This window comes from Scatophagus argus, chromosome 10 (assembly GCF_020382885.2).
Source record: "Scatophagus argus isolate fScaArg1 chromosome 10, fScaArg1.pri, whole genome shotgun sequence".
Lineage (NCBI taxonomy): Eukaryota > Metazoa > Chordata > Actinopteri > Scatophagidae > Scatophagus > Scatophagus argus.
In genome coordinates, this window is record NC_058502.1 from 13724797 (window position 1) to 13750367 (window position 25571).

Below are 25571 nucleotides of genomic sequence, written 5' to 3' on the forward strand. Positions count from 1 at the left end.
GCATGGAAACCATTGCTAGCCAGGCAACACAAGATGATCTTGTAGAGGGAAACAAGCCATTAAAAGTCTAACGATCTGGGACCTACAATGCTACAGATAAGAAATGCACCATGAGTATTAATAACTATTGAAGAAACATCACAGAATGGAGTTTTAAGATATAACAGGACAGGATATTTGTCCTATGCTGAATCAGCTCCCCTTCACAGCACCAGCTGTGACCCACAGACCCACTGTGGTCACTGATTACCATGTTTGACAAATCATTAATTATTTATTTCCAAGTCATTATGTTCTTGAATCTGTTGTTCACTTTCAAAGTATAGTTATTAAACTATAAGCTACAAATATATACAACATACTTTATGTTCATGTTTTTCACAGAAATGTTGCCATAAAAGGTTCCTCTTAAAGGGCTGTAATGCATTTGTATTCTGTGACAGCAGATGTGCAGCAGCACGGAAAACCTCTGTACGTTTTATTTAAAACCACATATCAAAGTCTGCTTAGAAGGCGAATTATGCCAAAAGTGGAATGAAACCACAGAGCAACTGTGACGTTCACTTGTTCGTTGCTGGGTATGAAGACAGTTTGTCAGTAAAGAGACTCTCCTACAGTTATATGGGAGAGCTGGCTATTTGTAAAATAATCCAAGTCTACATCTCCAAACTTCGACTGCTGTCACGTCACATTCGTCAGCTGTCATCACTTCAGATCATGTGATAGCACAGTCCCAGATCAATGCACTTCAGTAATTGTAGTGAAGACACGCTTTCAGTTCCTCACTTGTGTCAAAAATTTGAAACAATGTAAGTAACGTCTACAACAGCTGCCCGGGCACTTTAAAGTGGTGTGGATATAATCTGTCAAAACAGTTGAAAAGATCATTTTTCTTGTCTTTGCTTGGCAACTGGACTGGTAGAGAAGAGGGAGGTAATTGCCGTCTTTTAGAAGTGATAGTGCTGTTTACATTTTCCATTCGAGCCCTGTGCTGAATGACTGAGACAGCTGTCTATAAGTCTTGACCAACGGTGCAGTCATACTTTTTCTTCATATTTTCCTCCTCCTTCGCCCTTGTGCTGACACATGTCTCAAAGGTTGTCTGTCTTGTGGATGTCAAACTAGTGGTAAAATTTGTTCCCCCAGATGAGGGAACCACTATATAATCTTTCACTTATATGTTTTTCGCTCTTGCCAAACTGTTGGTCGTTTTCTCTCAGCACAAAGCATGTGTGTGGGCTTTACTTGGCCATGTTTATGTACGTGTGTGTGAACAACATGAAGTGAGGAATCCTTTTACCAGTGCACCGATACCCTGCCGGTGCTCTCTATTGGATGGAATGGTGCTGGTGCACTGAGGTCAAAATATTAGTATCAGATTAGATAAAATAACATTCATCCACTTTAAAACTAAATCTATGTATCCTCATTGCACAGTTAATAGCTTTTGTCATTTAATCTAATTTGCTCTGAAAAAGCATGCCGTTATGTGAAAGCCAAATGCATGCTGTAACTGGAATTTAGATGCCTCTCCTCTACAGGGCCGAGCAAATGTTGTTTTGAGATAATTGGGCCACCACAGCATATATAATATTCATATTATATCCAATGGACTTGGCTCAGCCTCATTTGGATCAGCCTGTGTGTCTACTGAGACCAGTGCAGGCAGTGACAGTGATGGGGGAAGGAGTTATGATTCAGTTTGTGGGGACTTGAACATTTGGCAGCGGTTTGCCTCCATAGGTGGAGGCAGACATGAACAGCGATGGAACTGTAACAGACGGTTGACCTGTACCAGAGCACCTGCAGGGCGAGATTATTAAGTAACGAGTCCCTGGTGAGAATACCAGCCTTCCTGCCAGAAGTTCTCCACGGGAGGCTGCTGCTGATTTGGGTGATACAGTAAATGCATAAAATTACAGCAGCGATTTGATTGGAGCTTTCAGCTCACAGCTATAATAATAAATGCATCTCTCTTGTTGAGGTTGTTTTCACAGAAGCCCCCATACTAGTTAGATTTCTGTTCTGGATTCACATTTATTGCTGCCTTTGATCTGATATGACATTGACCAGTTCAATTTACCTAATATATACAGGAATATATTCTACATTGAAGTAAATGATCTGTCCATTCAGTGGCCTTTTCTAGCAGAAATTTACCACCTTGACGCAAATTTTTAATCATTTTAAGGTACATTTTAAAAAGCAACTTGAGAGTTACAAACCATAGTTACATGCAGTATACATTCAAGTTTACATCTGGTAAATCATGTGCAATTCAATTTAACCTAAAGTACTACACATACATAGCACCTATATTTAACCACTGACACTCGATTGTGGATCATGCTGACGGTTCGTGTCTTTAAAGCAGTGTTTTAATACAGTAGCGTGATGTAGATATGTAGTTACAGTTTTGGCCCGACCCGTTGAAGCTCAATGGCAGAGTGACACCGAGAGAAGAATTTACAGGTCAGCAGGGCTCACAGCTGAGATTTTATGGCAAGATTTACACCCTTTGTGATTTTACAAGCAGGGGGGAGGATTTGTTAACCCTTTGTTGAACAAAATGGCGCAAGCTATTCCTCTCTCTCCCTGATCAAATTCATAGTGAGGAAATCCAGAGAGCCACGTTTTTGACACCTGTACTACACCAGGAGGTAACACGTTTGCCCAGTGCACAAGGCAATTAATCTTGACAATGTCAAGTGCATTGGGAGGGTGGATGAAACAAAGATTTGACCTGATTGGCTATGAACAGGTCTCACATTTGGGCCCAGTTGGGATAGAGGAGGGTTACGGGGGAAGTGTTTGGCACATGCAGGGACAGATGCACAGAGCTTTGATTTATCTGTCTGACTCGCATCTTTCCCAGAGAGCCCCCAGTATGGCTACATTCATGGGTGTCCAGAATAAACACACATTAATTGGTCAATTAATTACAGGGACGAATACAGGGGGCAAGACTTTGAAAGGGCCACTTTGATTGCACATTGTTCTCTGGCTTCATAGTCACCGTGTTTGTGTGTGTCTGTAAGTTGATGTGTGTGCGTGTAATTTTGTGTGTGTGTATATGAGTAAAAAGCCAACGCTCAACAAGGGGTAATGTAGGTCAGCTCATCCTCTGAGCATTAGATAGGCTTGATATAGTTGGCCAGTGCTTGGCCCTCATTCACACATCTACTGCCTCACGACTTCTCAGGGGACAGGGCCGTACCAGGCAGCCGGGACACCGCAAGCATTATGCACATCCGTGCTCGCCAAGTGTCAGAATTCTTCAGGGCCTGGCATCCCCTTGGCCCGTGTCTAATACCTCTCCAACATTTTCAAATGTTGTTTCCATGTCTGCCAGGTCATAGCAACACTAATGGAGTGTCATGTGTCACATAGGGTCAGCTGAACTGAATTCACTTGACTCGTTGAGTTATGTCAGTGGGCAGGAGGTGACTGGCCCTGGTGACTCTTCTAGGTATTGTGATCTACACCACCGACTTCAGTCATCCAAACAATGGATTTTGTCTGGCTCCAAACAGTCTGGTAATATACAAAGACACACTGCTGGGCACTTTAGGTCAGTTTAAGGAGGAGACAGAGTTTGAGAAATGCTGAGAATGCAAATGCCTTCAAAAGGGCACTTTGGATTCAAGATGCTTGGATTGAAGCATGAACCCCAAGTATGCTCTATCTATGTCTACCATTTCCACGGCTTAGGGGAGGGATGAGGACGAAGGGAGCTCAGAGTGCAGTGGGAAGGAGGCTGGATGGGGAGGCGGTGTGGTCTTGAATGCTGCAGAACACAGAGGCGCGGTAGTGGGAGGCTGCATCACTTAACAGCACAGTGTTAGAGCCTACCATCCATATTCTGATTCTCCACACTCTCATCCTGCCCGCGACCAATTTAGATACATTCATCTGTGTCCACTTTAATGGCATGCCAGAGAGCAGCACATTTACAGTGGCCTGATATTATACAGATGGTAGTGTGTGTGTGGGACCTCAGTGTAATCTGTTATGCATGGTGAGTGATATGAAGCATAAGACTTGCCGAGGGCTACAGTACCCGGAGTGAGCGCCCTGTGGATCTTTGCACAGTGTATTCTCTCTGACCTCAAATATTTGGGTTGTAAAATGAACCAGGGTTTATTGAAAGTAGATTTTCAGCCTCTCCTATTCACTTGTTGGATAATGCATTAATGAAACACTCTGTATCTGTAAACATAGGGCGGCAGCAATCTGCTCCGGATGAATAATACAGCCAAAAGTCCAGATGAGACTGTGAAATTTCTAAGAGCCAAGACTAATAACAGCATCCATTAGGAGATGAGAACATTCAAGAGGCAATGCTGGCCTAGTGAGGAGCCAATGCAATAGGCACCCAGCTTGCATGAAAACATTGCACAGACATTCAGCTGGTAGGTGGGAATTGAGTTCATGGTTTAATATAGATTTATCGTCTTTACCGCATAAAAATGCAAATTCCGATAATATCATTAGCCCTTCCTCTCCTTAGGAGTTGTTAAAGTCAATGAGCTCTTAAAACTCATCGCTGAAGATGTGGTAGAGACATGGCTGTTGTAAAGAGCTGTTCTGAGGCTCCCTTGGGACTGCCTTGGCTTAGTTTCCATAGACATCCACTGTCTGTTTTTCACGTGCTTGCCTTCGCCTCTTGTGTTTGCATATTGTGTGGTCGATGTTTTGCTGAAATAGCTCTAAAACGGTTATTTTACACATTGATATGCTGCGTTCTATGTCTGGGTACCCTTGTAACGCCACCTGTGTCCCTTTTGTATTGTGTGGCAGCTGAAAAGAGGCATAATGTGGTATGGAAATTATTGTCACTCTCTCTCACTCTCATACAGCTTCTTGCTCTCGTCTATTACCTTCTACTGTCATCATTGTAAGCCCTCTGCAAAAAAAATCTCCTTTACGGTATTCAGTGCCTAATTGCCAGACTGCTTAATTAGGGATGTTACCCAACACACATCATACATTCATGCATTGAGGACATCTATCCACTCTCATACAGAGCTTACAGTCGCCTCATTGGCTCTGTCCCCCGCCATGTGCAAAAATTTGTGATGAAACCAGTTTGCCATCTAGTGGCACATGCACAAATCACCTTTTAGACACATGGGATCTACGACTGAGTCTCTGTGAGGAAAGCCTTCATGGAAAGCTTTAGCCAAGAGACTGTAGGTGCAATCTTGGCCAGCTGAGCTGTGTCTTAAGTCGGCTGCAGTGTCAGCCATCTCTTTATACGTCCCTGAATATTTAGATGGCTGGAAGTTAAAGAGAGCATTGTGTGCCACTCAGAATGGTGAAAAATGCTAAGCTGCATTTGAGCCCCTGCCAGGCAGCTGTCGGCTTTGCCGTTCTCTTCCTGCCCCGGCCGCTCCTCTTAACCCTCAGTAAACAACTGGAACAAATCCTATTTTATTGAGGCTTTTACCAAGTGCAAGGGATCTCTGCAGGCTCCAGTGCCCAGGCATTTTCTGAGCTTATGCGGTGTCCTAAGATGGCATCCAATGAGGGCAGTCAGAAGTAGGGAATTTGCACTGTCTCTAATTGGATCTTTAATCAGAAGCAGGTGAGGCTGTGGTGTCTGCAGTGTGTTGTGTGACATTTCAAGTGAGCAGTATAATCGATATTTACCTCAGACATGTTGATAGCTGATTTGACAGAGCGAAAACAGGTTTGGTGAGAATCCTGTAACAGCAGCATAACCATAAGCATAATTCACTCAATATTTGTTGCGTTCCCCAGCTGATACTCAGCTGATATTTTGAAGCTAACGCCCAAAAGCAGCTGGGCTGACGTGGTGCATGTGAAAGAAAATATTATCAATGAAGGAGAAGCCGAGAATGTGCTTATTTAATAGCTCTTTTCTTTTCAGAAAATCACAATGAACAACTGTACTGTAGATTCAGTTTTTCCTCTCCATTTGGAGAGAACAACATCCTCTTTTAAAACACTGTGACATTGGACTTTATAATGTTCATATTAATTCTCGACATATTACTTAACAATTAGATACACATTGTGGTTGAGTTAGACATGAAGAGAGGTTGTTGCATAAATCTTGATATCTTATGGATCCTCTGTGCGTACTGCTGTTCTTCCTGGTTCATGGTACAAATTTTTAAATGAGAAGTCACAAATTATTTGCAAAGAGGAAGGGATGACATTTCAGACTTAATTACAGAATAAATTAGCTTTTGCTGGCAGTCTGAATAATTGTCTGTATCTTATCTGAATCTGGATACCATAAATGTTTCTAAGAAATTTTAGGTTTGACCGAAGGTAATCAAATGTACGGTAACTGGTTGTAAATGTCCATTTTTCCTTCTTTCAGACAGACGAGTATTTTCACTTGGAAATAAACTGTGACAGTCTGTCTTGTGACATGTGTGTCTGTGTGTGCATGCAACATGTGCATGTTGCTGTGATCGCCTTTTATTTATTCTTTTAGTTCACACGTTTGCGACAGTCTGTGTCCAAAGCATCCTTTCAGTGCTGGTGTGGAAGGATGATTTTCTCTTTGTCTTTGTCCCCTCCCTGTACTGCTGAAGCAAACCTTGCACACAGACAACAATAAGAGAAAACTCCACACCACCTACTCTTTGCTCTGTGAATTGTCAAATGACATGAGGATATTATGAGGGTTTATCATCTTCACCGTTTTGAACACAATTATTTGCCAAGCAAATACAGCTGCTGCTCTACATAGTCAGTCCCAGTTAAATGCTGTGCATCAGTTAGACAAAAGGCTCAGGTGGCCTGAGCACACGTCCCCAGAGGGAGACAGGACTCATCTCAGGCAGAAAGAGTGGGAGTGGCATGTGAGTTTTTCAGTCAAGAAAAGGTCATATCTCCCATGAGCTACATAACATTGTCGCAGACTGGCTTGGCTTGGTAATGTCAGATAGTTTCCCCTTCAGGACATTAAACTTTGGTGTCACATGTGAGACAAGCAGAGGAAAGAAAAGCCATGCACCAAATATTTCTTGTGATAAGTCAGTCGAGAGCCATCTAGAATAGGATGTATTCAGACAGCCTTTGGTGAAAAGTGAAGGTGAAAACTCCTATTAGTGGTCATATTGTGGCTCTTACAAATAAATGACAGTTTAAATTTAAATGTTGAAATCCAAACTGGATTTTTAATTCAGTAGAGAATGAATGTAAATAGGAGAGAAGTGCTTTTGAGAGTTCCGTTATCTTTTCTACACAGAGCGACAAATTATCACAAATCAAAGATGAGATATCGTGTTTGAAAAACTTCAAATGCCTACTGATAGCTATCTGTGGATGTAAAGGGGAAAAAAAGTCCATAGTCGTTATTCCTGAATTCTGTGTGTCAGGTTTGAGTTGGGTCCTGTGGTGTTCATTTCAGAAGCTCCCACTAGCTTATCTACTGACCCCTCTTGACAGGGGCATTTGTCAGGTGGATTATACAGCTTTCTGATGGTGTATCTGCTTTATTGCTAAAAAAAAAAAAAGCCACATTTTATACCATCGTGTTATCCTGGGATGGGAAGTCGGACATGGAACCCTCTCTGGGAACATGTTGACATTTGGGATAAGGATTATGGAGCCATCATAAATGAATGCCTCTGCTGTGTGTCACTGTCACTGTTGACTTTGCTCTCAGATTTGGGCTTTCATTGCAGGACTTATCCAGGCCCCATGTCTGTGCTTTGCTTTTACACTCTCAAACTCATAGCAGAGTCAATGCCAGTCAAGACTGGCATCCACGTGGATTACGTTCAGAATGCACTATCAGTCTCCTAACCTTAGCTGAAAAGTGGACTCACTCGAGCCTTACTAGTACCATTATTGAATTAATGTGGCGTGCTTTGTACACTTCTGTTATAAGGTTTTCAGGTTTTTAGAGTGGAACAGATAAACAGTACTAGCAAGAATGTGCATGGTTTTGCCGGTCCATCTTTCATTTACCTGAGAAGATAGTTCTTTTTTTTTTTTTTACTCCCACTCTACCTTCTTCCCTCCCTCCCATCCCTCATTTCCTTGCCTGCCTTCCTCTATCTCTCGTCACCCCCCTCTAATCTGCTGCAATGACCTGAAGGAGGACTCCACACTGCAGCGCTCAAATAATAATCAAGCACCAGGATGTTGTCAAATTTATAGGACACCAAGCATTGCATAGCAACAGAGATAGCCTGAGTGATCCAGCAGGAGCTAGAAGTTGGGTGAGGGAGAGTGACAGGAGACAGGAGAAGGAAGGAGAGATGACGAGAAAAACAGGAGACTGCAGGGAGGGATAAGATGAGAGCACTAGGGGTATGATATCGTACACAAAGGGAGAGATAAATGAGAGATGGAGAAGCAGAAAAGGAAATGAGAAGGTAAGGTTGGCTTAGCTGGGAGAAAAGATTCATACACACTGCTGGCTGACTGACTTTTTGCCTTGCTGTTCAAGTTATAATTATCATCATGTTGACATATTTCACCGTGGCATACACAGGTGGTGTTAAGTTTAAAAGTGACTTGAATATAGCAGAGCAAAATATCTATTGTCTCACATTTCTTTCTTAGTTTCTCTCTGGATATTTAAATCCTCAGCTTCAGTTTCCTGTTCATCCCAGTTGCCTAGAGACTGATATGGTCTGCACATTACCTCTGACACTTATCTCTCCTCTGCTGTTGTGTTGAACTTCTTCATCAGAAAAGCATTTAAGCAATAAGACAAAACAATAAAGCTTTGTATAAAGTCCAGAATTCATTAAATTGGCTTGGGGAATGAGCAGGTTTGATAAGTATATTCTTGAATTAGAAAACAATCATTATCATTTGAATGTTAATGAATGTCCTGCTAAAGTGCTGAGTTTTGAGGTGAGGTTACCAATATTCATTTGAATTTATTTTTTTATGTGAATAAAATGTGATTATAAAATTACCTCAGTGCACAATGTCAGAGTATCTCTTTGGATGGATACTTTTGCCAAAGTCCAGAAGGTAAAAACATTTAGACTTGATCAGATCATTCAAATGACATAAACGATCTGACCTCACAAACGCTCTACTGCATGAATGGGCCACAGTTCACACTGAAACACTCTGAAATCTTGTGGAAACCCTTCTCAGAAGAGTGGAAGCTGTTATTAGCTGCAAAGCTGTCTATTTATTTAGAATGTCATTAAAGTAATGGTCAGGTGTCCCAATACTTTTGTCTATATAATGTTCCTTGCTGTATCACTGATGTGTTTGAGTTTGGAGAGTCAACTCACTGTAAATACGAATGGCAAATGTACTTTGTGTCAGTCTAGCCCAAAGGTCATCTGGTGTTCTAATCTTTTTAATAGATGACTTTAATGTGAAAATGGCTGTGTTTGTAAATATTTAGCAATAGGCATCAATCGTTATCAATAAGCATGACAACAGTTAACCATTAAGTGGTCAACCACAGAGAATATTTTTGACCAGTTCCACATTTTGGAGTATAGGTCACTTTTAATGCACACACATATACGCACAGTCTATACGCTCCTTTATATATGCTCCTTTGCTAGTTAGCAATCTGAGGTGACATTACTCTGTTTAGTAAAAGCACCATCCCTGCTCTGTACCTCATCAGGAACAAGCTCCTGGCTGCCATGTTCAAGTATGGCCCGCAGCCAAAGATCACATTGCTGCTAGAGAAACTGTGATGTGCGCCAGTCTAAGACAACATGCTGCCAGTCAGTGTGGTAGACGGCAAAGGATAAAGAGACCTTGTTCAGTACCTTGAGTATGTTGTGCCATTAAGAGGTACTATGAGTAAATGCATTGAAAAATACTGAAGAATGAGCGAGAAGTCATGCTAACCAGGTCAGACATCCTATTTCTGACCAATGACTGCTGGACAGCTCACACAAAGGAAAGCTACATCACACCTACCTATCACTTCATCAGTGCTGACAGGCAGGTAGGGTCCAGTGGGCTCCCAATAGGCAGTGAGAGCACTGCCTATTGGTCTGGCACACCTCAGACAGCCTCGCCAAGAAGCTGTTTGGAGCAGTGGAGACAAAGGGTCTCAATGGCCGTATGTTGGCCTGTGTCCATGGTAACACCAAAAAACATTGTGACAGCTAACTCCATCATCAATGACTGCATCAACATTTAAGTGTGTCACATGCTTTTGGGTTCTTTTTTTTCTCCAAAAATAAATGGGTTTCTTACTGATCAAGCTAACAATTTAGTCCAGTTATTAAAGAAGAAAAACTCACCTGTGGCATCATAGTGTTTCATGTGGGTATAACTAATAAAACCAGCAAGTAAGTAATAATAATGGCCTTAGTTAGTTTTGTGAGCTGAATGTACAACAAAATTGTACTTTTTGAAAAACTAGCAAAACTATGATCCCTTATGAGGAACTATTATATACCCTGTAAGTAACTGAACTCAACTAAACTCAACTAAAAGCTGATATCTAGTGTGCTGCTGTTTACTTTGATGATAATATGCAAATACATGGACATAAAATTCGCATGCAATTTGGTATAAAAAGATATTTAAGGGCAAATGTGGAGAAATAATTTTGAAAACTGCATAATTCATGACCTGCTTGGAATAATAGCATATGAAATATTCATTAGCTAAATTACTTATCTGTGTAATCTGCTTTTGTTGTCGCATTCAGGGGAGAAAGGGCAGCGACAAAGGGCTAAGGCTAGAACAAACAGTCTTGTCTTTTTGCAAACGTAATGATTCAGAGTCAGCCTATTCATTATCAGTGAAAGAGGAAAAATAACAGCATCCACCCTCACCGACATGCTGTCTTTGTTTGTGAGAAACAGACCGTTTGCTGTACACAAAAGCGATGTGCTTCAAAATTACATACTGTACGGTGTCCTGGTACACAGGCAATCTTTGAATACGTTGGCTTCCAGTCTGGCTGCTGTTTTTGTGCCACAAAGGTAACCAACCTCACTCATTTTAAAGAAGCTATTCCAAGTCATTTGAAACAAAGGATTTAAAGATTTCTTCTTTCAGCTCTTCTCTATGTAGCGCTCATTCATGCTCACAATAAAGCATGTGTAGTCTCAGAGCTACATTAACGCAGATGATCAAAAGATGCTGGCCAAGGTTGTGTTGGTACATCAAACAGCAGCACACAATTCCCATGAGCAGCCACTCTCTGGTTCCACTGTGTCATTGTTAAGGTTAATATTTACTGTACTAAACCTTGGCTGTAATTTGTGGACTATGAACAGAGAAACACACACAGCGCGCAGGCACAAGCACACGTGCAAACAGATGATTAAAAGCATTAGCTCTCCGTGAAGTTCTCCTTTGTCTTTGTTGCAGGCAAACGCACATGTCAAATTCGACCCAGTTAATCAAAGTCTGCATACACGGAGTGTCAGAGGGAAGAATCGGGGGCGTTACTTTGTGATTCTCAACTTTTCTTTTGGCAGCCACTGATCCTTCTCTCTCGACAGATCTACACCACCACTAACTCAGTGGAGGGAAGTGTTTTTGTGTGTCACCCGGACTGACACATACAGTAGGAGAGAAATACAATGTCTCAATACAGCGATTGTGTCAGATGATGAAACTCCTATTAGAGAGAGGTAATCATATTTAGCCGTAATACAGATATCTACATTGTCTCGTGCTTCTGCCGTTGATTACGCTGCTGTACAGTGAATTGATATTGGCCAGAGTATTAGCATCTCCTAATTGAGTTGATTTTACATCCGTCTTGTGTGTGTGTGTGAAAGCCAGCTAATTCCAGGCACTCCTTGTAACACACAGCCAGTGATGCTCTGCCAGTTTATAGGATAGCTGTAAGGATATCCACAGGGCTTTATCATCTTTTTTTTTTTTTTTTTTTTTTTTTGCAAGGACATAAACCCTCTTGATGTAAATTATACCAACTTTGGTTTAGTTCAGATGGCATTACATCTCATTAAGATGTCAGCTTTTCAAGACATGCAGTCTTTCAAGCACCAAGGCTTTTTGCTATTCCAAGAAAAAGAGAAAATAAAATATGCCAAAACCTGACCTGCTTTTGCAATGCTGGACAGCACTGGCTGGCTTGGCCTGTTTGCTGCTGTATCTGCTCCTTGGGTTGATTAATGCACCGAGGGGCTCACACAGCTGGAAAAGAGGCAGTAAACCAGAGGAGGGAACAAAGACTAGTGGGCCACACAGGGTGCAGCAATTAAGCTGTTTTCTTGTTGTTAATTAAAAGCAAATTAGAGACTGCGGCAGGAGTTTCTGTCTAGCCTTAATTGCTGGCAGCACGTATGCCCGGCTACACCTGTTGTTGCATCTTCACTCACTCATCTTAATCTTTTTTGTGTGTGTGTGTCTTCCTTAGGGACGGAGAGGAAAGACTGGGGAGCCTGGACCCAGAGGCCCGCCTGTAAGTGATATACAGTAACACAGAGACACACACAAGCTGAAGAGATGAACTCTTTCTAAATTTGTAGTACTGTTACATGATCTATACGTCTAAGGTGATTGCAAATGAAAGTGAATGACAGCTTGGCTCAAACAGTACAAGAGAGCGGCGCTTCATTTTCTAGCGTGCCACCATCCCGAATCAATTCCAATTTAACTTTATTTCACCGAGAATTTCTCTGAGACTACAAGTGTCTTTTTCAAATGAGACATGGCTACAATTGGATGCATTACAAAAGTTACAAAGTTATTGTAATTATAAAGGCATATTAGCGCAAATAGTCAACGTGCAATGCAGCTTAAAAAGTGCATCACAGAGGCTGTATTGATCTCTTTAAAATCTTCTCCCATTCTGCCATACTGCTGCAGGCAGGCTATATTATCAGCACAAACCCACAAGGGGTATATTAAGGTAGCACTTGAGAATGCTTGTATTGATGAGTAGGACAAGTCTGCCTGTAAGGCCCATTGACTCCTTGAATTATGGTCTTTTCCTCAGGCGTCCAAACCAATCTCAGACACCGTTTGTATGTTTGTGTAGTGACCCACACACTAAAGGGCACAAACTCCACGATGCGTTAAAGGAGACAGCTTGTCAGACTCTTAACTGCTCCGATGTCAGGACAAACAGGACTGTTTAGGCATCATGTAGCTCTGATGCTTTGGATGTCCAATTATTTTCATGCCCTACTGCCCTGATTATGCTCTTAATCGGGGCAGTACGGTCTGTCTTTTTTCATTTCATCCACAAATCCAGAAAGATTCAGTTTTGCCTCTATCACCGTTATGCTTAATAAGTTCAATTATATTTAGTATAATCGAGCTACTCACTGTTAAACCTCTTTCGCATGACTCAAAGAATTCTCTGACTCCTTAATAACTCGTAAAGTTGTAGGACATAAACTCGTAGGACAAAATAATGACAGGATGGAGAAGGTGTGACATTTCTAAATGGCAGTGTCCTGATGATACCCCTTAGCATGTGCCATGTTTCCCTCCATCCCCTGGTTTTGGCATTTATGAGTCACCTGCTTTGCTGAGGTAGATCTCAGGGGCAAAATCATCTATTCAGAACACACACCAGGGCATCACTCTCTCTTGTCTATTGGCAGCAGGACAGTGCAAGGCAGTTAAGGGGCCAGCAGTTATTTTTCAAAGTCAAATTAGCTTTGCTCGACAACAGGAGAGTCTGTGAAAGGCACACAACGAAGACACACTCAAAAATAATCTTTTTTGATTGTGTTTTTTTTTTGGGGGGGAACCATGTTTTTATAAGAGCTACTGCAAAGGTTAGAGAATATAGTACAACAGGCTTTAGCTGTGAAGAAGGAATATTTTTCAAATAAACCTAATGGTTTAAATAGGGGTTAAGAAAGCTTTAAATTGTTAAAGAGTGATAATGAAAAATAAATGTTCCCCAGTGTTCATAGAATTGTCTTTTTGTGACATGAAATCCTTTCATCCTCTCTCCCAGCAACAAGACTATTTCATTGCTTGTAATTACAGGGTCCCTCAGGAGCCTCTCAAGGAGCAAGTGTCAAGGTATCACTCAAAGCATTATTCATCACAAAACAAAGTACTGACATGTGGCATTTAAAGCAGATTTGAGCTGTCTCTTTGTTTGATAAACCGGCCCTTACCTGCACTTCCAGCAAGGGTGAATTGTCAAGATGACTGAGCAGCCTTCACAGGAGCAGTCCCCCAAATCGGGGAGGAGTTTAATCATCTGCACTGTGTTGCCTGTATAAAGATGTACTGTGTGTGTAACTAGTTGTTTCAAAGAAGCCGGCCAGACAGACATGTGACCAGACTTCCTGTCCTTGACTGACATTTTTGTGTTTGTCGTCGGAAATGGCACCTTTCAGTCAATTATAGCCTATCTGCTATACAAGCTAAATAGCTGTTCCCACCCTGCACCTCCTGCAGTGCAGCACAGCGTGACTCAGTCCTCACACTCCAAACAGACAGATGGCCATTACATACAGTGTTTTTGCAAAAAGGGTCTGCAATCATTTTCATGAAGCCCAGGGGTGCTGTAGCTCACCAGAGGCACATGAGATGTGTGGTGTTAAAAAAAAACCTCACACACATGGACCTCTACAAGGCCTCCCGCTGTCTCTATTGCTACCTGCCTCCTTTCTTTCACAACCCCCCCCCACCCCCACCCCACCCACCAAGCCTCCAGTGGCCCACTTGTGATCACTCTGAGAGTGAAAGCTATTGTGTAGTGGACAACCTCTTGACCGCAGCTGTTCATTTGATGTATAGGTACGTTGTTTGCTGGGGTGTCAACTCAGGCCGCAGTATTCCTCCTGCTCCCTCTGCCCAGAGGAAGGAAAAGTGTCAGCTAGCCAACCTTGAAAAAGAAAGTTATTTGGATGAGGACACACTTATTATACCTCAAAACAAATGGGATTACAGGAGGTATACCACAGGGACGATGGGTAGTAGTTGTGTTTGAATGGAAAATGACATAATATCACCATCGCCTAAGAATAAATTGACAGACAGAGTATGAGTTGATTAAATTTTCCACTGTTTTCTCTAATTGGCTGCAGACTTGCCGCTTCATTAACTCACTTGAATCACTCTCACATCATAAAATGCATCCATAACTCAAAACTTCAGTTGACAGAAATGAAAACAGTTCTGCGATTGTGAGTTCAGCATAATTTTTGCAATTACTGCTTTCCTTTGAGACATTTAATTAGAAAGCAGATATACATTCCATATAATACATATATACATGGCTTGCAGGAAAAGTTATTATTGATAATAATAATAATAATAGTAGTAGTACTAGTAGTAGTGGTGCTGGTGGTTTTTCTTGCTGCTGACCCTGCACCAGTCCAACCAAAAAAAAAAAAAAACATCAAAAATAAAATTTTCCAAAGAGGAATTTCCTCTTGATTCCTTTTTAACTGGCTAACCTACTGCTCACTCCCAAACCTTGCTTGAGATCGGACCCAATCATGTAAAGAAATAGCCAATGTTCCTGCTGATAGTTTTGTTTGTTTATGTAGGTCAGATAGAGGCATTAGTGTTAAATAAAGACCTTCATAACCATTGAAAAACTTATTGTAGTACCTTTGAATAAATGGCTGATGAATTAGTACAAACTTCCATGTTGTTCCATTGTATAATGTATATACATATAATACTGTATATACATATACATGAAGTTTTGCGTTGAAGTTTTGTTAAAGTTTTTGAAAAGGTAAACCTGTAGGCCTGTGAGTCACGACATTAAGCTGAATTTAGAATGATGAAAGCTAGAGTAGCACCAGCAGGAGACCAATCCTAGCCTTTTGATTAGATTAAAGGTTTAGAATATGATCAAAGCCTTTGCATTCACATATCGACTCATGCTGATGTTACATAGAGATGTGATGCTGAGAAAAAATTTTTTCACTGCTCTAATGCTTACATTAAATGTGCATGCCAGTCTTGCCCTTTCCATGAATCAGTCATGCCCTTACATTACAGATACATTTTCACTTGGCCATTATGAATTCATGCATGCTGTGGATGACAAGAAAACTCCCTTGTCTCAGAGAATTCGAGCACAACGTTCGAACCTACTAAAGTGAAACAAGTACAGCTGTGCATTTAAAGGAGTTTACACAATCCAACATGATAAGTGAGAGAAGTACAATTGTCACATCTCAGAGAGGGGAATGCAAAGTAACAGCTTCCATGGCAGTAATAATTGAGCGGCATTAGGGATTCTGCCTACTTCTCGATGGTCGTCCTTGTGCATTTTTCAGCTTGGACAAAACAGAAGTGAGTTAGACTAAACTGCAGCTCGTGTAACATCTGTGTGAGCTGAGCCCCCTCTCGCTCGCTCAGCGGAGTGTGAATGTTTTAAAGTAGGAAAAAAAAAATTGTGTGTGGTGAATGATGTGCCGGGAAGACAGTGTTCTCATGAATCACATCTCCATAACTGTATCTCCCACTGACAGTCTCAAACGGGCTCTGACAGAATACTGCAGATATTGATGGAGAGATGGAGAGGGATGCAGACAGGCTTAATTGCAGTTTGATGACTCGAGGTGCCTCAAAGTCAACATCACCCACAGACTTCCACAGATGGACCAGTTCCCTGTCTTGTACACGCTGGGCTTTCTCGTTGTGTAAATACAGTGATAATCTGGATAAATCCATGCCGTGCTGCAGTTAATCTCATTTGAAAGGTTTATTAACTTGTTACATACCCCTCTGCCAAATAAATTGACTTTGAATGATCTTCCATGAAGATCTAACAATGATAATGACAAAATTATTTTGCCATGAGACCATGCCAGAATACATTTGAATGTCTGTCATAACTCAACAAAGTGTCTCAACAGTGAAGATCCGTCGTAGTTTGTTTGTTTTTTTTTTATTTATGTAAAAACCTATGTGAATTATTGTTATTATTGTATAGTAAGCGGTCTTGTCATTGTAAATGGTAAGATTATGGTTAGAAACTCATGAGATCCCATGTGGTTGGTAAATCTGTACAGTACTCAAAGTCAGTCTCCCCACCCTGCCCGGAAACAATCCATCTGTTCATACACGGCTGCTGACTTAATAACAGCTCATAATTTGGACAAGGAAACAGTGACTATATCTTGATGAATGGCATCACAGCGGCTGCCATTAGCGACTTGAAGGAACGGGAGAAGGACTGAATGGCAATTATTGTCTGCTAAAGTCCAGGCGCTGCTAAGCACTGTGCAAACATGCTGTGACCTTTCTCAGATGTCTCTCTGCCCTCTCAAATTGTTAAGCAGATGCTTCAATGTATCTTAAGCCTTCGCTACAAATCTTCACATATGTCACACACAACAACAATAACCTGTGATTAACAGCATTATTTTTTTTTTATTTTTTTTTTTTGTTCTCTGTCACGTGTGTTATTGTTTTGGAAATGAAAAAAAAGGTCACAAGCTTTATTAAGCATGTCAGGAGATGTGAAACCTTACATTTCTCCCGCCTCAGATATATTTGGTTAATTATTTGCCACAGTTCTGCTGTGTGGATAAAAGAATGGCTGGTAATAAGGAGGTGGCAGATTAATGGAGTATGATAGAGTCTCCTGTGTGTGTGAAAATCTTAAAGTTCTCATACAAATCTTTCTAATTATTCATTCATTTTGTGTCTTGGCTGACGTGCAAGAACATTTGTTTTACAGTCATGTTTACTTTGAGTGTTCTCCGCATAACTGACAGGAGGAAATCCTATTAAAAATACTCTGAAGGACAGCTCACAAGCAGTCATAAAGCGCCATCTATTGGCACACGCGAGAATGATTTTACATGGAAATGTGGAAAAGTGCTGCAGTGCAACAGGAGCTTGAGTTGTTCATTGTTCTGCTATAGTCTTACCACACCATAATCTCATGAAGCAGTGAATCTCTTTGTGTTTCTTTTATTCCTGTTACAAATTGTTTACTCATTCTTAACATCTGCTCTTGCTTGAGTTTCATTCTCAGAGCTTTCTGTCTTTTACCCTGCCTTCCCTGTCAGTCACTGTCAGTGATCTGCTCTGTGCACATACAGGGTGAGTCTGGAGTCCCAGTGGAAAAAGGGGAGAAAGGAGAGAGAGGAGACCCAGTACGTATTTTCCTGCTGTGACATTTACAACGCCGTCGTGTTACAAAGTCATTAACCACGGCTTCCTCCCACAGGGTCAGCCAGGTGCTGAGGGGACCGGTGGGATGAAAGGACAAAAAGTAAGTCACATCAATGTCAAGTGCCATACATGATGCTTCCCTGTGTATGAGCTCCCTGAGCCTCTTGAACATAGAGCAGAAAAAGCAGAGAAGGAGGTCATGGAGGTAAGGTAGTTCAAGCAATATAATTGGTATGATATAACAGAATCCAGAAGCTGAAGTTTTTGATTTAGTTATCTCCCTGTTTCCTTTGAAACTCCCTGCAGGGGGCACAGAACCAAGACAAGGGCTTACTGTTATGTTCCTATGTCAGTAATATAAAATTACCTTCATTTTTCTGTTTGTCTGCCACCCGGCAGAATACTGTATCTACAAAAACATTTAAGAGGAATCACTCTGAAAGTTTGACCGTGTTGAGAAAGAACATATTACTGTTTGTCCAGAGTGACAGTGTGTTACCATTTACAATGCACTTTAATAACTCCTAACTCTGCTATTAATAACTCTGAACTGTAGGAAGCCTCCCTCACCCTTTTCACAGACTCATTTATCATGACAAAGACAGTGCTACTGTGCTGATGCTGAGCATATATAATATTTAACATGGTAAACAGTATACCTGTGCATGAAGAGATGAAAAGGTGCTGCATCACCAAAGTGATTCCAATTCATCCTGAGGGAGACGTGAATGTATGAAGCAAATTTCATGTCAATCCATCTAATATTTCTGAAGACAATTCACTTAGAGCATAAATGTCAACCTCATTGTGGCAGTAGAGGAAAAGTCAGAGGATCGCCAAAGTCATTAGGATAAATTGTTGGACACCTTTTAGTGTGCAATTGTGTGCTCATCTATCTCATAGACCTTTAGATATTTTGCAGGTTAAGTGACCTTCTAGAGGAAAAGTCAGGGGATCACAAGTAGTGTCCCCGTCAGTAGGATTCATCCTCTGGGGACCATGAACGTCTGTATAAAATGTCACAGCAATTCATCAGACAACGATAATTCCGCCGGGACCAAAATGATTGACCAGCTGACATTGCCATCCCCAGAGCGATACTGTTAGCATGACTAAAAACCTTTAGTTCATGATAGTGAGGCAGTCGAAATAGTTAGAGATAGATAAATAACATTAGGTTAAAGCATGATATACAGTCCTTTAGACTCTTAGGCCCTTATGTTCTCAAATCAGCATGATTGTCTGTCATTCTTCATATTTTGATCCAGATCCAGATGGGATTAAAAACGGATAAACCTTTTCTGTTTATGGTATAGGTTTGATAAGGTATAGAGTGCATTCTCTGAGTACTCTTTACTCTTTACATACACAGATGTTGTGCTATACTTGTTTTATTAAAAGCATGAAAGTTATAGCTTGTAAATTATGAATGGAAGAATGGAGGCTCCCAAATGCAATGCATCACAATTAAGAAGCGCACACGGTTCCCTCAAGCACCCAATACAGCCATTACAAGGGCTTTTACTCTGTACAAATATATATATATATATATATACACACACACAAGATAAGTACGGCAACATGCTACACGATACACATGAAATGCACACCTTCACAGGATGCTTTTTAAGATTTCTTTAATGTTTTCTTCCCCTCCTCTCATGGCTCTTCTCAGATCACTTGAGTTAGACAGTATTTTCTCTGAAGTCTGGTCATGTTATTGCTTCCTTTATTGTTGCTCCAAACCCTGTTGATGTAGCTGTTTGAGGTCACCTGTGGCAACTTGCTTTCAGAAGCTGTTTCACAAGTGGATTTATATGCTAGGTATTTTTTTCCTCTTTATGTTGCTTTCTCTGTGTGTGTGTGTGTGTATGTCTATCCGTCTGGAGTGACTGATATTTTGTGTTGAATTTGCAGGGAGATGTTGGCCCTCCTGGTCCTCCTGGTCCTGTAAGTACAATATATTGGTGGAAGCCCACCTTACAGAATTTCATTCAATGTCGATGATTATGAGACTCTCTCTCCTCTCTTTTTTATTTTTTTTTTGATGAGTGACATTAAAATAAGTAATCATGGCATCAGTGCTTTGTTGTCTCTGACCAACCAATACACAGAAATGTCATACTTATATGCATCATAAGCTGCTCACATGCCACAGTGAAAAATGGGACCAGGAAAAAGCACCTTTGTCACATTTGTTTACCTCCAACATGGTGACATGTCATCTTGTAACCAGTATCCGTTCTTTGCCTGCAGATTTGTTCTATCTTTGGATAGCTATCAAAAAAATCTCTTTTTTTTTATGTCCAAACAGTGGATTCATAAAAGGGCACAAAACACAGGCAGGCTTTTCAAGGTAGTTTAGAATAGTTGTGTTGAATTTCATGCACAAAAATCTTATTTGCTTTTTCAGGCAATGAGCTCACCAGTACTTAGCCACAAGCTCCCAGAGAGTGATTGTTTTATACCTTCATGTAGCCAGAGGCATCATGTTTTTGTGATGTCTGTCTGTCCTTCCATTCTTCCCTCCTACTCTCCTTAACATGATTTCTCAGGACCACTTGGAAGGAATTTCTCACAGCTGTCTGCTGGGGCTCAGTGATAAACTGATTAGATTTTTGGTGGTCAGAGGTCACAGTGACCTCACATGTTTTTGGCCACAGCCCAAGGATTCATACTCAAATTATGACAACATTTCACACAAACAGAAAGTCAACATCTGTATGACATCATGTTCTCTGTCCAATATTTAACAACGTAACTCTGGAACAGAAGGGGAGATTATGACCGTATTTCATATTTGGTCAGATACTGAATTGATGACGCACTAAACTGTGCTGATTGTGCAGATCTCCTGTGCTGCCCGGTTGAACATGTGTGTGAAGCATCTGTGTTTTAGATTTTCGCAATCAGCTTAATCCATCAAGCATGTGAATACGTGCGAGCCATTTGACTTTGTTTGTCGTTTCTCTTAATGAACATACACAGTAATACGCATACAGCATCACAAGCTCGCTGGGTTTGCTGGTATTTAGCATCAGGAGTTTGTTGCAGCAACATGTGACAACACTCTTTATCAGTTCCATGTCTCATAAATAAAGAGACATCCAGTGGGAGACAAGAGTGTCTCCCACTGGAAATCATTCCCTCAAATAATACTAATATCAATATAGTGATAACTTTCATTTCACCAAGAACTATGCTTAATACCTTTAATTCAATTCCTTCAACGTCTTCACTGTATATTGTATGAATCTAGACAGACAGACTGGTTGGAGGAGGCGTACAACAGCGAGGCAGTAAATATAGTTCAGCATTATCCACTGCAATGGAATATGGACAAAATGGTTTTCGCAATCATTGAAAGCTCTGAACTGTGTATCCAGTATCGAATTAAAACATGTGCACTGGCGACCCACTGAAGTCGTAATCTTTCACTTGGCACACACAAAAAAAAAACTTCATAGTGTGAATTAATGGGGGGCAATGCAGTACATGACCTGTTTATAATGCTCATAATTGTAAATTATCGAGAAATGTTGTTAGAAAACCCTAGTGCTGCTTTTAGTGGAGAAGCGGATATAAACAGAGAAACCCTGACGTCATGGTGGTTGTTGTCTGCTGAAGGTGACAGAGAGTGGGTGGTGCTGGGATGATAGAACGCATTGCTTAGACATTTAAAGTCAAAAATGCACTGTGACAAATCAGTTAAAGATCTATGAGGGGGCAGTGAGGACGTCGAACACATGCTGCAACTATGAGAACCTTAAACAAAAAAAAGAAGAAGAAGAAATTAAACTATAGGACGTGTCAAATGAAAACGTGGTGTTGAAGTGAAGGGTTTGACACTTAAATGACTCTGTCCTAATGGGTTTTGTTCTAAACATCTGCTGCTTATTGGGCCTTTGACGGCTTCAGACATGAGCTTGGAAACAAAGTTTGATGGCTTTCATTCTTATTCTCATTCTCATAGCTTGTTAGTAAGTGATTCATATGGAAATTAGACAGCTTAATTATATAGCAAACAAATATCACTCTCTGCACACTGGTTTCACTGGTTTCTGTCTAACCAACAAAGAGTCTACTCCCATAATAAGAATGGATATCATTGAAGGCGGTTTAATGGCAGTTCAAAACATAGAGGTCTTGCTTTGCAATTATTTTTGAATAGTTGTCTCTTTTGCCTAAATTTCACTTCAACTGGGAAAGGAACATAAGCTGTTCTATCAAAATTGAAATACTTCATTGTTGTGTGGTGAGGTATGTGCCACACAGGCTGTAGGAGACGTACACTATAGTACACAGCAGACGGGAAAACATTAGTCATTTGATAAATGATACTGTTAGAATATTTAGTAGCAGTCTCTGTCTGTGCTCTCTGCTTTCCCGTGGCAGATAATTTTGGCAGTTAAGCATTGATTTCCCTTACACAGCAGAAGCAAGGGTTCAGATCATTACCCTCCCTTCATAAACCTTCTTGTGCCTCTGTTTATTAGTGATGGGGAGGAGCAGTGGGCTTCCAGTCTTGCATGGCCATCACTTCCCCCACGGCCTTTAACGTGGCATAACAGTCCTTTCAGCTCTGAGACTGTTCTGTTTTTATTGCTGCTGGTATTGTTTTATAATGCAATAAACTGAATCTGTTATTCCAAATTCTGTTGAGTAAAAGTTTTTGTGTGTGTTATATTTTACTGCTTTTGAGAAAATTTCTGGCAGAAATTTCTGATCCCATCACACACTGATGGAACTGAGATGTCGTTCAGCATCTTAGGCAAGAAAACTGACAGCTGTTGCTTTGATGAGTGACTGCAGGCTGGAGGTTGACTGATTATGCCGACACTCCACTGGGACGGTCGGGGATTCAGTACCTTACTGAAGGTTACTTTGACCATGCTAAAGGAGGCTTTATTTGTACTGTATAAGACTCTCAAAATGGCTCACAGACACAGGAAACAAGTTAAGTCAGGAAACAAGGACACCTGCAAAGATGGACAAGCAAAAACAAAAACAAAAAAATCCTTGGGGGAAAGAATAACAAACAAGCGAAGAAGCAAATTGATACGTTTGATAAGCACCAACATTTTCTATACCAGGATATTCCAAGATTGCTCCTATTGTCTCTCGCTTCTAAATGATTATGCTAAAACCACCCAAGACTGAACTGGTTATAATTGCCGACCACATGAAACATGTGGTTAACACAACACAAAGTGCCTGAGGACATTTAGGTGTAATGAGTTCTGATGATTATAGATAGATAATTAGATTTTCTCTCTAGATTGCTTTGCTTGTTCTTTAATACAGTGGGCTGTGATCACTGGCCTGGCTTGAAAACCTTTGTGCATTTTCCGCAACACTTTGTTGTGTACCTCATATCCAAATTGTTGATAGATGTGCCTCTGTCACCTGCTGTTAATGTAACGTCTCCAGCACAAATATGTGATTGTAAGCAATCTAACAGAAATAATCGCTCATATCATCAGTGACTGTTCCAGCTCTCCCTGGTCTGTGAGAGCTTTGAAGGCTAATTGGGCCATTCTGTAAAATGCATTTTAGGGACTTTGTTTTTGAAGTGGTACAAAAAGGCAGCTAGACAACTGGAATGCTGAACGCAAGTTTTATATATTCGTACATCTGTAAATTAAAATGAGTTTGAATATACGTATTCATTGGAATTATTTATGCCAGTAGTATATCCACTGAATAGCAATTAATCCTCAGTGTGTCTTGGGTGTATTTACATCTGTATTTTTATTTGATCTGTCAGATTTTTTTCTGATCAGAGGTGATGAGGTGTCATTGAGATCTTTGATTTAATGTGTAACCTGTACAAAGAATGATACGAGGACCAAGTAGCCCTGTGGCAACACTTTGAATTCGGCCAGTTGCTGCTGCAATTTCATATTTCCTGTGGACATTTCTCCTCTTCACCCATAGTTGTTCCAGGGATCAGTTCATCTCATCTGGGTGGTCTTGACCTTTCGCCTTCCATTTCATTTAATTTTATTGTGAAAGGCTCCTGCCAGTGGCCCTACCACTCTGTTTTTGAGCTGTTTGGAGTTTTTTTTGTTTGTTTGGGGTTTTTTTTAGCTTTTGTCTGATCAAACCTAGATTCATATTGGTAACATGGGATTCACACTGGGGACATATGTTTGTCAATCAAGAAGTTACATCTATATTGCCTTTAAAAGCTATCAACAGCTCAGAAGACTTGTTTTATATATTTCTACTTGCAGTAATTGTGAGAGCAGTTCAGAGAACACTGTGTCTTTTTCATCTTTTTCATTACTTCTAGGTGATGACAGCTCATGGATTAAGACAGCTCTCTGGAACTGTAAGCAGTTGCTTATCACACAGAACTTAAAGTGTTTATGTATGGTATCTCATTTTTTGTGGTTCCTCTTCAAATTGTACACAAGGTACACATCTGTCAGATTTTAAAAAATTCTGTTTTCTCTTGTGTTTGAGGATGAAATGAAGGAGAGGACCCAAAAAGGAGAAAAGGGAGATCAGGTAATGTTTTCCCTCATCATTATTTCCCAGCGAAGACGATTCAGCCAAAGGAAAACAGTATTAACATCCAACATTTGATACCACAGCATGAAAAATGTTTCAGTTGCTTATGTAACATAAACAAAAGCAGCACTGACATTTCATTTCGGAAAGAACAATTGAGCATCACCTGCTGTTCAGAGTTCGATGTCTTTGTGCTCTGCAGAGGTGGAGCATACAAAACATTGGTGCACAATTATTGTTTGGACCTCAAAACAACAGATGGATCCACTTGAGGCAAGCAGATTACATTGGCTATAAACCAAATGTTAAAATACTGTCAGCTGAATAAAAAAGAATATGAAATTACTTTTAGAAATATAAGGCCCTGCCAGTGAAAGAAGATGTAGTGAATGAAGGCAGGTGTCACAACCCAACATCCAGCAGACAACTATGATAAATGTTACTGGTATGAAGGTAAAATGTGTTTTATATGGCATCTCAGGGGTAATTCCTTTTTTTTAAAAAAAAAAAAAAAAGTTTCTACGTTGGTTATATTCATATTCTCTGAACAAGAAAGCAAAAGAAATGTTCCATGTTGTTAACCTTCACATATTATGAAAGCTTACTTTATGAAGGTCCTTGAGGATCTTTTTTTTTAAACCTTACCCGAGCCAGGGAGAGAAATGGCTCGCTTGACTGTTTTCTGTTATGCACATGTTAAAAAAATCATGGTTGTCTGTCTTCTTTACTTTCTGCAGGGAGAGAGAGGAGCTCAAGGACCACAAGGCTTCAAGGTAAGTTCCTGAAGGCTTAGCACTTGCGTTAAAACTTGAACATTGATATCCACTGCCAACAAAATAAGACTTAAGTACCACTCAGTGTGGCCCTCCACAGTGTCTGCGCAACAGCAGTCACAAGATGGTAGGGCTGTATGGAGTGTGCAGATTGTTGTTCAAAGACAGTTTTATTGTAGAAATGATAATTTCTTTGACATGCCTGCAGCATGTCTGACTGTAAATCCCCTTTTTTGGTGGTTTTGAACATAAAATTGAGGT

General features: G+C 40.7%; 1 protein-coding gene across 1 annotated transcript in view; it reads left to right on the forward strand.

The window, feature by feature from the left end:
- Positions 1–25571, forward strand: part of LOC124065712 (collagen alpha-1(XIX) chain) — a 95575-nt gene that overhangs the window by 37996 nt on the left and 32008 nt on the right. Inside the window, exons 17-24 of the mRNA XM_046401362.1 lie at positions 12323–12367; positions 13912–13947; positions 17949–18002; positions 18077–18121; positions 19939–19971; positions 24317–24355; positions 24490–24534; positions 25275–25310. Of these exons, the coding sequence (XP_046257318.1) occupies positions 12323–12367; positions 13912–13947; positions 17949–18002; positions 18077–18121; positions 19939–19971; positions 24317–24355; positions 24490–24534; positions 25275–25310 (333 nt within the window). The remainder of the gene's footprint in view (positions 1–12322; positions 12368–13911; positions 13948–17948; positions 18003–18076; positions 18122–19938; positions 19972–24316; positions 24356–24489; positions 24535–25274; positions 25311–25571) is intronic.